The 14,504-nt window shown below is 38.9% G+C and overlaps 1 protein-coding gene across 9 annotated transcripts in view; it reads left to right on the top strand.

Moving 5' to 3' along the window:
• Positions 1-14,504, top strand: part of Chi (LIM domain-binding protein 2 Chi) — a 38,226-nt gene that overhangs the window by 10,466 nt on the left and 13,256 nt on the right. For 6 of the 9 annotated variants that reach the window (XM_011300590.1, XM_011300599.1, XM_011300580.1 and 3 more), the window contains exon 1: positions 7,958-9,807. The exons of 2 other annotated variants lie outside the window; for them this stretch is intronic. In XM_011300590.1, coding sequence (XP_011298892.1) covers positions 9,014-9,807 — 794 coding nt within the window. In that variant the 5' untranslated portion in view covers positions 7,958-9,013. Of the gene's footprint in view, positions 1-2,400; positions 2,774-7,957; positions 9,808-14,504 lie in introns of those variants that run through there. One more of the 9 variants, XM_011300555.1, reaches the window with a different exon arrangement.

The raw sequence follows: 14,504 nt of genomic DNA, 5'->3' as shown, positions 1-14,504 counted from the left end.
TGAGGTTGAGAGGGGTAGGATAGCTGGAGCGACGATGCGACGTTAAAGGGGGAAGTAGGAGGAAAGGGCAAAGTGGTGGGGAAAACTGGAATCCTGAGTAGCAACGGCGTAGCTGCGAAAGAACCTCTGTTAACTTAAAGCGATAGATCACTCTCGCACTGGCACAGCTATTGACAAAAAAAATGTATTTTTTTTTTTTACTTTTTGTTGTTTTCGTGGAATTAATTATGATGAATTATCCAATTGAAGGGTATCCAGGGTAGCCATTTGGTATCTTGAATGTCTTGGAAGATATCCAACTCTTTGGGATCCCTGAATCTCGTCAACTCATATTTTCCTGCTACATGCATTTCTTTCTCCTGCAGAGAAAATACCAATGATCGATGATCGATCTGCACCTGCGGCAATTGGCGCAATTGGTGCAACGTAAATTGCTTTTTATATTACTGGAGTTTATGAATAATTTACATTTTTCGTGGGCATTGTCCAACGCTTCACTGAAGCTCTTGAACTTTTAATATTTTCTGTCAGTTTAATGAATTTTTATGCATCAGTGGAATTGCGATAGATGATTGACACTGCCTGTCTCGATGACGCTTGATTGAAATATTTTCTTTTTTTTTTCATTCCCATTGATAATGCTGTACACTGAGAAAAGGGTGTTTAAAGTATTTCGATAACCGGGATAATACACCTCTCTTTTACACCCGCATCACAACTCGTTGACTCTCAACTGCCTTCAAAGGCACATGAGAAAACTTTCTGAAAGTAAATCATGCTCCATCCAAGTTTCACGTGATATGTTGCACTACAACTACAAATATCTCCACCAATCTGATCAATCTCATCATTACGAACTGAGAGATGAATTATTTATTTTTTCTCGAGGTGAAAAATTGATTAGGAAATATGATAGGGAGGTGTGAGGGTGTGGGTGGTGATAAAAAATAATGTGTGTATTATTAGTATTCAATCTGTACCAAATGTACTATATAGTTTTGGTTATTCATGGTGGTTGGACGATGGTGGTGAATGGGGTGGTAGGAGGTACATGGTGTTCTTCCACGAAGGGTGAGGTGGGGGACGAGATATTGATCAAAACCTACCCTGGCACCAACCATCCCCCTTCCTTCATACCCTCTCACTCTCCCTTGCTTTCGGCTCCCGTACAGCCACCCTCACCCGTACCACCCCACGTCCCTCCAGCCCGGACGATCAGTGGTTCTCATTTTATCTTCACTCATTTAATTATCAATAATTTATAACACAAAAATAACCCCAAATCATCATTTTTACATTTTAATATTCACCCCTTCAAATAATTCACATTAATTATCACCATGAAATTATTCACTCTCGAAAAACCCTGAAATTATCATTTTTATACAATCCCAAATAATTGCTGTTCATTATTATTATGAGAATTATTAATATTCATAATAGTATTGTAATTATTTGTGATTCATAATTATGAAAAATTGCAATTACTTTTTTTATCAGAGCATAAATAATTAAGATTGATGAATATCGTGAAGGTTGTTGTTGTTTGTGAAAATAATGGTAGACAGGGGTTTTTGATAATATTGATAATTCGATATTAATTAATTTTTCATACTAATTTTTGTGTGAATATCTCGAATTTTCGACAAAGTTTTTTAATTGATTCATGTTCAATGCGTGCAAAAAGCTTCACGGGCTCTCAATTTTTTTTTTTTTTATAATTACGTTTTTCATTGGCAATGTTTATCCCGGGATAGGAATTAATCCAGAATTTTGCGAATGCAGTTGGCGATGAATTGTACAGAAGACGGGGAAGGCGCGTTTTCTGGCGATTGAAACATTTATTACGTTCAATGGTATCAGATTGACAGATAAGATAACAATGACATCTTCCCTCTGAGTTGTCATGTGTACTGGATGATAGCGATGAGCATGTGGGTGTATAGTGATCAGAGTTATTATTGAGGGTAAATCATCTTCAAGAGATTTCCTTCCACTTCAGCAACAAATTGCTGAAATGAGATAAGTCGATTGATTTAATATCGAAAAATTGGAAACAAAAATTGTTCCCGATTCCCAACAACCCAATATTTCCAATATTTCTCTCGATATTTCCTCTTCCAATCAATATTTTTCCAGATCAATCCACATTAAACAGTATCGAAGAATTTGAATGATCTTATCATCACCCCTGGCAGCTTCGATTTCCTCTGAAATTTTTTTGACAGATCACTTGTCAATTTCCTAATTACCCAAGATGACATGAAAATTCGAGAGTGAATATTCAATTTATTGACCTATGAGGAGGGGATTCAGTTGGTATATGGAAAACTAGAGGATGATTTTCCCGTCGATGATGTTTACAAGAACAGTTTTGTGTTCGAGATAAATAGAAATAGAACCCAGTGACTTGGGTACCTCAGTTGCTCCGCCTCTTTTGACATTACACTCACCGTGTAATTTGTGTGGTGACAAGTACAAGAAAAATCATTTGACCGAGCTCTCTCCCTCCCTCCAACCCAGTGTTTTTCTTGATCTTTTCAATCTCCACGACAGCTTGACCGCATAAACGACACAATTTGTATCTGTAGACATAAACGTACGTGTCTGCAGGTTAATAAATCCACGACGCCAAGTGGCGTGAAATCCCACGTGGGGGTCTATATATCCATTCGCTTCATCTTCTCTCTTGTGCTGGTGTAGAGTTTACCCACCTCCAACGTGTTACACGCAAGTTAGCCACGGATCAGTGTTCAAAAACATCAAAGAAATTGTAAGACATTTCAATGCTAGGTTTTGTTGATAAAAATTAACACCTTCTGATAGATGAGCCCCTAGATATTACATAAATAATAGCCACGTGGGTCAGACCTTGAGCCACTCCCCCTCATGATGTGAATAACAATGAATAATTGATAAAATTAAAGTATTATTGATTTTATCAATTCTCATGCTATTTACAATAGTCTAAGATTATTGTAAATAACGAGACTAATTACACAAATAAATTATTGAACTCCAATTAAAAATCGAACAAAGGGACATTGACCTCCCATTCCTGAATTTTGTTCAGACTAAATAAAAATCTGTTATTCAACTCCAAAAAGTAGAAGAGCAGATTTAATTGATGAAGAATTAGTCAGTGGTGGGAGTTGGGCAATGAAATTTGTAGAATGGAAATGTGTGGTTTCACATAATCCAAAGCAGATTTTCAATGGACAACGGTGTGCACAGTATGATGGAGCATCGTTTGGAAGCCCACTTGTCTTCCTACATCCAACCTTGTATACCCAGGTTTAGTACAGCGAGTTCCAATACACAGCTGTGTTTACAATTCGCCACGATAATTCAATCGTACGTCAGCGAATACACCCAACCCAGGCGTTCATTGTCCTGTTCTACTGTCTCTTCACTCGTACACAGGCTTCAATTGATCGTCAGGGCTCTTCGTGGTTTCTTGTGGATAATTATTCTATTAAAATCCACTGTGGCCATTGAAACTATCCGTTGGAAACAAATCGAATTTAATGTGTGAGAATTCAGAGCAGATATTTCAACAAGTTAACAGATCAGACTGTCTAGGATAATTCAGATCCCTGATAGGATACAAAATTCAAAAATTAATCACCATAGGATGATAAAGCTATCACTCTGTCATTTTTCATTATTCCTCAAAGTCAATCAATGGGAAAAATAATTAATTACTCTATACAAAACTCTTATACTTCGTTATTGAGATCTGTACTTTTTCCCCAGTTAATTCTCAGCTGTTATCTCGGAATTGAAGATAGATACCGATATTTCTGTAGATACATTTTTTTTAGAGAAAAACGAGGGGTACAAAAAAGGTATCTATGAAAAAATCGCAGTTTTGTGTCAATTCCAAGATATTTGCGAGACTAGTCTCGAGTAAAAATGCATGTGTCCTATTGCACGATTTCGCAAGAGAATGGTAATTCGCGGATTTAGGTAAGAGAGGCCTCCGTGATAATTTTCTCGATAGTCATTTGGAGTAATTTTTTATTATTATTTACACTCTCATATTCTGGTGGAATCAGTCTTGGAAGGAGGTTAGTTTCGAAACCCCAACGGAGTCCTCGGGCATCGCTCGAGGGCCTTCTCTCACCTCTTTCCCCTCTTTCTGCCATCCTTTTCTCTTTCTCTCACTCTTTTGTACACTGTTTTAAAGGTGGGGAAAGAAAAAAGAACATACGCGAAGGAACGGTGAGTAAATGGTTCTTCTACCGCTGGGGGTCAATGTACAGGCAGTACGCCGTGACCGAAATCACACACGCTCATTGCAAAATCACTCAACAATGACTTTTGACTTGGATTTTTAGATTTTTTTGATATCACCAATTGGTCAATGACACAGTATCTCAGATCAACCTCACTCCCTGAAAATTTGAGGAACCAAGGCTAGATTTTCCCAGAGATCGTTCGACTCTTTGATAATTCCTGAGCTCATGATCTGCTACTTGATCTTGCTATTTGCGTCAAGATCGGGATTGAATGATGAATATTGTTGGAAAAAAGGCGTCGTGAAATGAGGAATGTGTTATATTTCTCTCTGAAACTGTTATAGTTTGGGTCAATGACCTTGTGACAGTAACAAAGAGACGAACAACGAAATGAATGGAGGAATAATCAAAATTGGCAGGAGCATTGATATTTCTATCCGCTTTCCCTTTCGACCTACTTGTGCTCGCTGAATCCGTGGCATTCTTTCGTTTATTTTCATTTATTTATTTTTTATTCCTTGTGCTCTCTTCATCTCGGTTCTCCGATCTATGAAGCAATAATCTTTCTGCTCGTGCATGGTGTCTAGGTGTCACCACACCCGTCAGAAATACTCGTCCCTCAAACATCTGAGAAACCGCATTTGCCACATTGACTGCTAGAAAGCCGCATACATCCGTTTTTGTATCATACAAAACAATCCACCATTTCCAGACATTGACTCTCCATTTATTTGATAGCACTTTGGATTTAGTACCACTTCAAATCCCCACAAATCATTCACCACCGATTTCTGTCATTTTTGGAGGAATCGTTAAAATCATATTTCAAGGAAATACTAGAATACTAAATTAATTACACACTAATTGTAGTTTTAGTCTTAGGAATGTCAATTATTTATATCACCCCATTGTTAATGTCGCGGATATTCAATTTTGCGGAAAAGTGATGTTCCTCGGAATTAAATATTAACCCCCGCGTCTGACGGTGAAATGTTTTTTTTTATTTTCACTATTCTGCTCACCTTGAGCGATAGTGCACACACAGGAAGCCGACGATTGGTTGACGGGAAAATAGGATTTTACATAAAATCGACTTTCCTCCCCCAAAAATCATAGAATAATTTCACCCCTGGGTTGGGGGTGAATTTATTTTCACTCTTCCTTCGGGCACTTGAAAGAAAATGCCCTTTTTTTGAAAATACAATTTTTTCAACCCTCGGCCGATATTCTCATAGAACCCGCCTCACCTGGGAAACGGAGAATTAAATTTTCAGATCGATATCAGTTTTGTCTTTGAAATACCGCGCCTCGTGGAAAATTCCACGCACCCTAGAAAAAGCATCTTCACGGTTGACCCAATTCTCACGAAAAAAAATGCCTCATTCAATGCTCGTCCTCCTCATACCAACTCGCTGTAAACTGCCAATGTCAACATGTAAATGTTGACAAATGCAACGACTAAAAATGGAGTAAAAACTATTGAATCGATCATCTCCTACCAGTGCAATGATCCAGTGCGGATATAGCCGGTCTCTCTCGATCTCCTAGTTTTTCCCATCCTCAGAATCAGGTTGAGAGCCCAAAAGACGAAGGAATATTATTATATTATATACCTGAGGGGGCCCCAACAGACGAGGGCGGCCCCACGGGTGTCGCAGAGACTAAATTAATGGTATACCCAGGGAATTCTTGGTAGTCTACGCGTTCAGGCTCTAAACCGGCCCCAGTTGTATATATGTTTATGTGTATCTACGTATATATGTTTATATGTGTACGGGACAAATCCGTCGCCCACAAGAGCAACTACAGAAGGTCGGACGTGATGATCCCATGAGCAGTGAATACATTAAAAAAAAAAAGCAAACAAGTAATTCTTCACTCGAAATTGGATGAATTTGGCTTAATGACACCGATAATAAAATCATTGACAATTGTTGCATTTCTCAACAATTCGTTCAATCCGGATTCGATTTGTTCCTTCCAATGAATTCGATGAGATTGATCAATGGCTGATGGCATCAGTGATATCAACATTTCACATGCATATTCATTTCACATGCTGGTCACGATAAAAGTGGCGTACGACGCGAGATTCAGTCTTTAAAAATTCAGACAACTCAATACTAAATTGATGAGTCCATGGGGAATTTAATGGAGCTATCATCTTTCAGGGGAGATAAAAAGTTTCTACTGAAAATCTGGAAATAGGCCAGTCGACGATCTCCAATGGACACTTTGCACCTTCGTCGCTTCCAGGAATTTAATTTTCTTTCTTTCTCTCCCTCCCTCTCTTTCTCTTTTTTCTCCATCTTTTTTTTTTTCTTTCAAACTGAAGAGGAAAAAAATGCTATGTTGTAGCGTCAGGTACGTACCTGTGCTGAAGGTATACGAATATCCCCTCTACGTTGTTTTCAACCCCCACTATGCCCCTGAAAACGGTACAAAGGCAATAACGAGGACTTAACCGCGACCTAAGACGCGCACCCGAGACCAACGTACCAGGTAAAATGCTCTCTGTCCTTACACCTAGGTGAAACCGTTCAAATTCCTTTGAAAATCCGACAATTACGTGTCATCATTTGCCCATTCATTTCCTCAGTGTATTAACTCATTTATTTACTATTCATCGGGAATGTCTCTGCTGACTAAAATATTTGTCTTACCCATTTTAGCACTTGGCTGACACTTCCTGAATGCTGGCAACAGCAGATTTCATATTCCTCTAGATACTTGTCCCTGGGGTTTACTTCCGTGCATTGATTAAAATTCAATGTCTATGTGGTATTTTTTCAACGTATCATTGATGAATAATAATCTGTAAAGAGAGACGAATGCGTGTCGGGAAAAATTCGCATTTATTGAGGTGGCGTCTGTCGCGATGAAGAGCTCAATCAAGTGGACAAATCTGTTCCATCGGTTTAGAAAATCATTTCGTCGATTCACAACTGTGAATTTCTTGTTCAACAAATAACATAAGAGATAATATATCCGAGTCAATAATACTTCCATCAATCCGAAGACAATTGTCGGAGAATTTCCTCCATTAAAACCCCAGTAATTCTGCTACGAAGTGATAATTAGTTTTCTGCAAATATCTGGAAACCTAACGAAAATCTTGATATTCTCATCACCACCTTTTCTCTAGCTCTCATCTTCACCTCCAAAAAATGTCTTATCACAAATATCGCTATCAGCTTCCCATTCCGAGATATCGCCTAAAAACGAGCCTCGAGAAAAGGCGTAGAAACATTTCATCGAGATTACTTTCCACCCAGTACATTTCCACCCTTTGCCTAAACAGCAACCATCACTCGTCAAAAATTCCTATTTCTCACTCGTGCAGCAATTGTTAATTATTGACATTTGAAATTTAAATAACTGGTACCTATTTAATATTTATTAATTTTTATTATTCATACTCGATAAATATGAGACAACAATTAGTTTAATTGAAAAATAATAATGAATAATTGAAAAGGATTTGATTGAAAAAATCGTGAGACCAAGTAAAACTGGCTGCATCCATGAAATCTCAAGGCATTTTTGACTCACGTGGCATTGTCCCCTCTATTTCCCCCGGAGTGGTCCTGCTCTTACTGCTCTTACTGCTCTTACTGCTCTTGCTTCTTCACTTTCCCCCTCTTCTTCTGGAAAGTATAGTAAAGCGATGGCAGCGCCGCAACGCCTGGTGATCCGCAGTAACGCGACCGCTTCCGTGGAGTGCAGTCGTTTCTGTTGTTCAATTAAATCGTAAAGCTCATTGCAACTCGCGCCGATCTCACCACTGAAATTTATAAAAATTAATGAAATCCACTAGTGAAATGAAGTACACCGTGTTGACTAGTGTTACTACGATATCCTCCCCTCGGGCAAATGCTAATTGCTGATGAATGAATTCAGCTTGAAATAATTATCGTGCTTGTATGTATCTCTAATTTGGAGATGTCGAAGTTTTGGTTTTGTGACGCGCATTTGCGCTGCTTGCGAAGGCTTTGCAGAGCGCCCAGCGGCGATTGATAAAATAAATAAATTTCTCACTCGATTTTTCAAATGATAAAAAAAATAAGTCGACGATAATAAAGTCCCAGCGATAATGGCCCTGTGTAAAAAAAAATGTTGAAAAAAAATCGGTGAATTATTGTGGCGGGAAAATAGTATCTCAGCGACGCGCATTTCTGTATTTTGTTATCGAGGGGAAAGGGAAATTGTATGAATGAAAAGATGATAATACCAGGTGGATGGTTGACAGGAAATAGGGAAAAGTGTAATAACCGAACACGTCAGAGTGATGACAACGTGATAACCACGTGCTTTCGAGAATGTTGTGCCGGTCATCGTTGTTGATGAAAAATTGTGAAAAAGGCAAACGTCGGTTGGAAAAATAGTGTGGAGAAACACGTGGGATTTAGTGATTACAAACGGGATGTATGTGTATATGTTGTAAAGAAGTAAGTGATATTACTGGGCGATGTGCAATTACTTAATCATCACCGAAGGGATAAGGATAACAGAGTCGATTGATGGTGCATGAGTTGAGAGTCCCCTAATGCAAATTGGAGTAATAGGAATAGCTGGTTGAGTAAAAAGGAGACGGAATCGACAAGAGAGAGGATAAAAGGAGAAAGCAAAGATAAATACATACATAAATAAATAAATAAATAAATAAATAAATAAATAAATAAATAAATAAAAGAGTAAAAGGGTGAAAAAAGTTGAAAGTATCGTGTGGTCGAGGTATCGGCCGAACAGGAGACGTCGTGGAGGGGGGAGTGATGCCGGTGAGGGTGGCACAGCGCCCCCCAAGTGGTTTACTCCACTCCGGCCCAGTATCGGTTGTAGCAAGTACAGGACCGAATAATCAAATATCCTCGGGTCGTTGCCTCGGGGGCCCCAGTGGCTCCCCACCACTGGCGCCGGCACTAAGCCAACTTGCCGGCAGCAATACCAATAGTTTGAATAGTTTGAATAACAATAATCATCTGAATAATAATCAAAATCAATCAATAACAACGACAAGCGCCCCAAATCCATTGCAGGCAATGGCATCAGCTGCTGCATCACTAACGCAACTTAATAATATGGCAAATGGTCCACTGCCACCACTGAACAGTGGCCAGACTGGTCCATCATTACCACCACCTCAGCCAGCAACAACGCCAACTCATGGTGGACCACCAACACCACATGGTGCACCAACACCACACATAACAGGTCCAGGACCTCATCTCAATGGGGCATCACCGAGTCCACATCCAATGCCACCGCATGCTATGATGAGTGGCTCACCTCATGCTCCACATCCTCACATGGGTGGTGGTGGTCCATCACCCCATCCACATCATCCAGGTCCACATATGGTTGGATCACCCCATCATCCTGGACCTCATATGGCACCCGGCATGATGGCACCAACCATGCAACCTCAACCTGGACCTGGTATGTGTCCACCTAATAGTGGTCCACCAATGCCACCGCATCCACATTCTCAAGGATCTGGTGTACCTGGACAACCACACATGCACAATGATCCCTTTTATTGTTCACCCTTTGGAACACCCTATTACAGGTAAAATTTCGTCACAATCCCTGATTATTTTAATGTGTACTTGCGAGGTACAATTTATTAGCTCCGTACTCTCATTATTCTCATCCCTTCTCATACTCCTAAATCATTCACATCTCATTATTTAATCTTTATCTCTTCTCGTGTTGTTCGCCAACGCATCAACATCTGCTTTTATTTTCTACCGTTCTTTGCTAAGTTTGCGATGACCTCGGGACGCGAATACAATCGGAAGTTGCCAAGTTGGAGGTCCCCAGTAATGTTCTTATCTTATCGTTGTTGTATACTTTTGCACTAGGATAAAGCAGGCCTTCATCGTCGCCCTCTCATTGTAAATTGCGAGAATTGCCAATGGTGCTTGAATTGAAATTAGGATAGTAACGAGTAATTTATCGTTTTACCTTGGTCATTGATAATTACACTCGGGGTTCGTATCGTGGACGATCGTAAAATTCATAGTGAACGCTCTTGAACTACTATTGCCCAGGTATAATTCAGGTAGTTGAAGTACTGGGGTTGTAGGTGAAAGAATCTGGGTTGCCGTGGTTAACCTGAGGTACTGTCAATGAACGAGGGATAGAGAATGAATAATCCTTGTTGTTCAAGTGTATCTCTTCTGAGTCATTATATTACTGGGAAAAACGTTGCGAAGCAGGTGTGCCAAGGGACAGGTGTAATGCGACAAACCTTGATGTTTATATTTTAAAACCACCGCCAAAAATGAAAATGCACTATTAATACAGTCCATTTCATCACTATAAGCCGTAAGGAATTTTTCTAGAGATTGTGAGTTTACACTAAACTTGACAGTCCGAGGGGCAACCGGAAACCGAGAAATGTAATATTAATGTAATATTAATGTAATATTAATGTAATTGTCCATCACAATCGTCAGAAAAGTTCTTCTCGTGCCGAATGATGAATAATATTTTTGGTTGATACTCCAAATTATTCTGATTAACATTCACAAGCTGTGATGAGAGTTGAATAATTTTTTTTTCTGGGGTTCTCCAAAAAATAATAAGAGAATAGCGCATCGTCTGATTTCTACTTGTAGCTCGGTCACAGCGAGTATGACACCTGGTGTATAAGACACGTTGAGTTTGGCCACATTGGTCTGGGGTAGACCGAGGATGTGCGCGCGCTCGTATTGCTCGTGGTCGAAGTGCATTCTCCGGGAGTCAGTCTCAGATATGTACAACACCAACTCAGCTCATAAGACCTTGAAACTTTTAACGTGCCATTCCACAAACTCGAGAATCAACCGATTTTCCATTTCAATTTTTCCCATCATAGAATTCCCACAGGATTCATCACGTGGCAATCGATTCCAAGTCATAATCACGGCTGTTAATTAAATTGCCTTAATTTCCCCGTTGACTCCTCCAATTCACTTCCATTAAATGAATTTCCATTCGATTCCAATTCTTCTCTCTGCGACTTGCTGTACAACTCCATTAACAATTTACCCTGACATCACCTGAAGCACAAAATAATCAAGTGTAAAAATTTTACTGTATCAATTGCATTATTAATTGATATCGATTCCACAATTCAGTCTTTCTGAAAACATGACAGACGTACTGAGTCATTCATAATTTATCAGCGATAAGATGAAATCTCTAATTGATATAAATTTAGCAAGCATATGGAATATCCAGAGTGTTTTAGCCCCCACCGTTGGTGATTCCCAGGATTGTTAACCATGTCTTATCAGGAATCTACGATAACCACGTCTGAGCTATCATCATTTCGAAGATACGAGATATCGAGTTATCTATTTGACTCAGTGCAGCTCAATGTGTTAAATAATACCGATGACATTGGTCACCCATAGACACCAATACCGATATTTTCATTCTGCTGCAATCAATGCATCAAATATGATGTCCATAAATATTGAAATTAGTGATGCACGTCTGAATGCAGGAGCACGTTACCTCGCCAAGACTCACTATATTCCATGTAGTCGAAACTACCTGCGTATACACTGTGCCAGCACAACCCAGTGGTTCTCAACGAATCCCAATCCCGAGATGTCATCAGCTCATAAAATTCTCAATTCCTATTAATTCCACTCGGTTCATTCGATTTTCCGCAAACAACATTCACGACGAAAAACAAAAAAGAAAAAAAAATTCTTATTTTTCCCCACCGGTGGTAATTCTCCAGTGACACGAGTGACGAAACACTCAATTACTCAATTATTCAATTATTTTTTGCATAATCAGCTGGGATCATTCAGAGAGAGAAAAAAAAATAATTATTATCGTGGTGGGGGAAAGCCTTGAAAATCACTGGCTCTTGGTAATGTGGAAATATCTGGTGTCTTGGGGCTTGTGTTTTATTCGGCATTGAGGCAGATATACAGCATTGGACACCTATTAATACAGTGTGATGAGGAATCGTTGGGATATGATGTATGAATAAAATGAGAACCACAATCCATTCGCTAGGGAAGCAGTTCGTTGGCGTTGTTGGGCCTCTGGGTCCGTCTCCTCAAGGCCGCCTCCTCGAATCCACCTCGGTTCCCCTCTTTTCCTCTCTTTTTCTCACTCACTTACACACACTGTCTGTCTCTTTTATTCTCATTCTCTTCCTGCCCTCGTGGTGGATATACTGCCATCTCTATACCTTTTTCTCTCTCTCTTCTCTCTCTTCCTTCTCTCTCTGTCTTTTTTATTCTTCTTTTTTCCTCTGGTGCCTTCCAAGCACCTTTGCCGCCTCCACCAGCTCACCTCTAGTTCGGATGCTTCACCTCTTCTCGACGTTGTGAGAAATTGTAGCCAAGATCAATCTCATCGCCAGATAGTGTCTTTGAATTGACACTCAAACTGTTGACCATTTTTATTTAGTCATTCGTCTAGTTTATTGGCGAGTGGTTAACTGTGATGTTATTGCAATTGAAATTTTTCGTAATTAATCAGTGACGTGGGAGTTGGAGAGAATTATTTCTTGATTTGTTTTTTGATTAATTAATAATTTAATTAATTCAGGGAAATTATCATTTCGAAGTTCCATGCGACGTTCTAATTTTGGGATGTCATGCCAATAATTTTATTCAATTTATCTTCTTCGGTGTTTTTTGATTTATAATAATAATTGTTATTATTATTGTAATGTTATTATTATTGTAATCAAGGAAATTTAAATGAATTTAATCTATTGATTTCGTTATTAAATTTGGAATTCTAATTTGATTTCGCAGATTTACTGCTCCAACATTGAAAATTTGGCGGTAATTTTTATTGGAGATTAAACAAATTCCGAATAGTGTTAAATTATAGGAGAAATATAGAGGACAGTGACTCACTGAACTAAATCCTGTACCTCATCATCAAGTCTAGTTTTCCCCCAATTTCCGGTGAATTACTTCAACACTTGTGATTCTATATACGTCACCATATTTCAGAAACTTGGGCATTAACTAAAATTAGGATTTCAATGAATTTTACGTCGGAACACTAGTACAGTCCTGCCCCCTAATGCTATTAAAAGAAAAACGAAAAAATATCTCAATGGACTTCCGGAAAGGGATCATAATTATTGGGTGAACCAGAAAAAAGTGGAAGTAGTGGATGAATTTTTCTACATTTCACCCAATTTTTGTGGAATTTCCACCTGGAAAAACTATTTAAAAGATTACCCCAGTGTTTCAAGAAAATTTTCTTGAAAAATTTTTCAATGGGGTACGTTTGAATTTTTGGTAGCACGAAATAATGCAAGCCCTCAGGGAAGAGACTGACAAAATGTAAAAATCCAGGAACACGAATTCGATGGCAATCTGGGTGTTGTTGGACGTCGTGGCACATTGGGATCGCGACTCTCGACCCCATCTCAAATGATTTATCGTCGCTTTTTAGTGGTCGCGCGTGCCTCGATATCCCAACCTCTTTTTCTCTTACCCATGATGATTACGTGCCAGCTGACGAATTAAAAAACCTCACTGTTTATCCACAAATTTTCACGATTCTCCCTCGCCTCAAACATTTTCTTTCTACACAAGAGAAATTAAATCTGAAATTTCAATCCAAAAAACACTTGCAATTTCCAACAACTGCAAAATTTCGGGGAATTCCCGCTAGATTATTCATTAACAAATTCATTAATTACTAAAATACAGCCCTAAGATCATTTAAAAAATAATGAAAGATCTGTAAATTCCTTCAAACCTCTTATATAATAGAAAATCCGATGTGATTGCCCCCGAAATGCCAAGAAATTTTTATCATTCAGGCATTAAACCTTTATAATTAAATTTCATAAATTTCCTGAGCTGCTCAGACTGACCCGTTAATTTCCTATGATTTATCGAAGAATAATGATGCCGAGCAGAAAAATGGCTCGTCATCGAAATTTCTCCTTGTGTACATCAGTGGTTGTATTAAACTCAGATTTGGTTGTACATACACTTTATCCTCTATAATTCTTCATCTATAGTATCGTGGTATGGCTTTTCGTACAGCATTGCTTTTACTATATTTAGACCGATAAAAATACCATCCGTGCCTCCCGCATGACGGCCTCCTGGCCCGCCATTCCCGATTTAAACTACTGTATTGCCCCACGAAATCCCAAAGCAAACTGACTTAACACGGACTACATTCGATGTTTCTCGATGTAACACAAATTTCAATCCCCGAGTCTTTATTTTTTTCTCCCAGAAATCAGAAATGAAAAGTATATTCTCATGCAAATTT

This window comes from Fopius arisanus, unplaced genomic scaffold (genome assembly GCF_000806365.1).
Source record: "Fopius arisanus strain USDA-PBARC FA_bdor unplaced genomic scaffold, ASM80636v1 scaffold00001, whole genome shotgun sequence".
Classification (NCBI taxonomy): domain Eukaryota; kingdom Metazoa; phylum Arthropoda; class Insecta; order Hymenoptera; family Braconidae; genus Fopius; species Fopius arisanus.
This window is presented reverse-complemented; position numbering and strand designations above follow the sequence as displayed.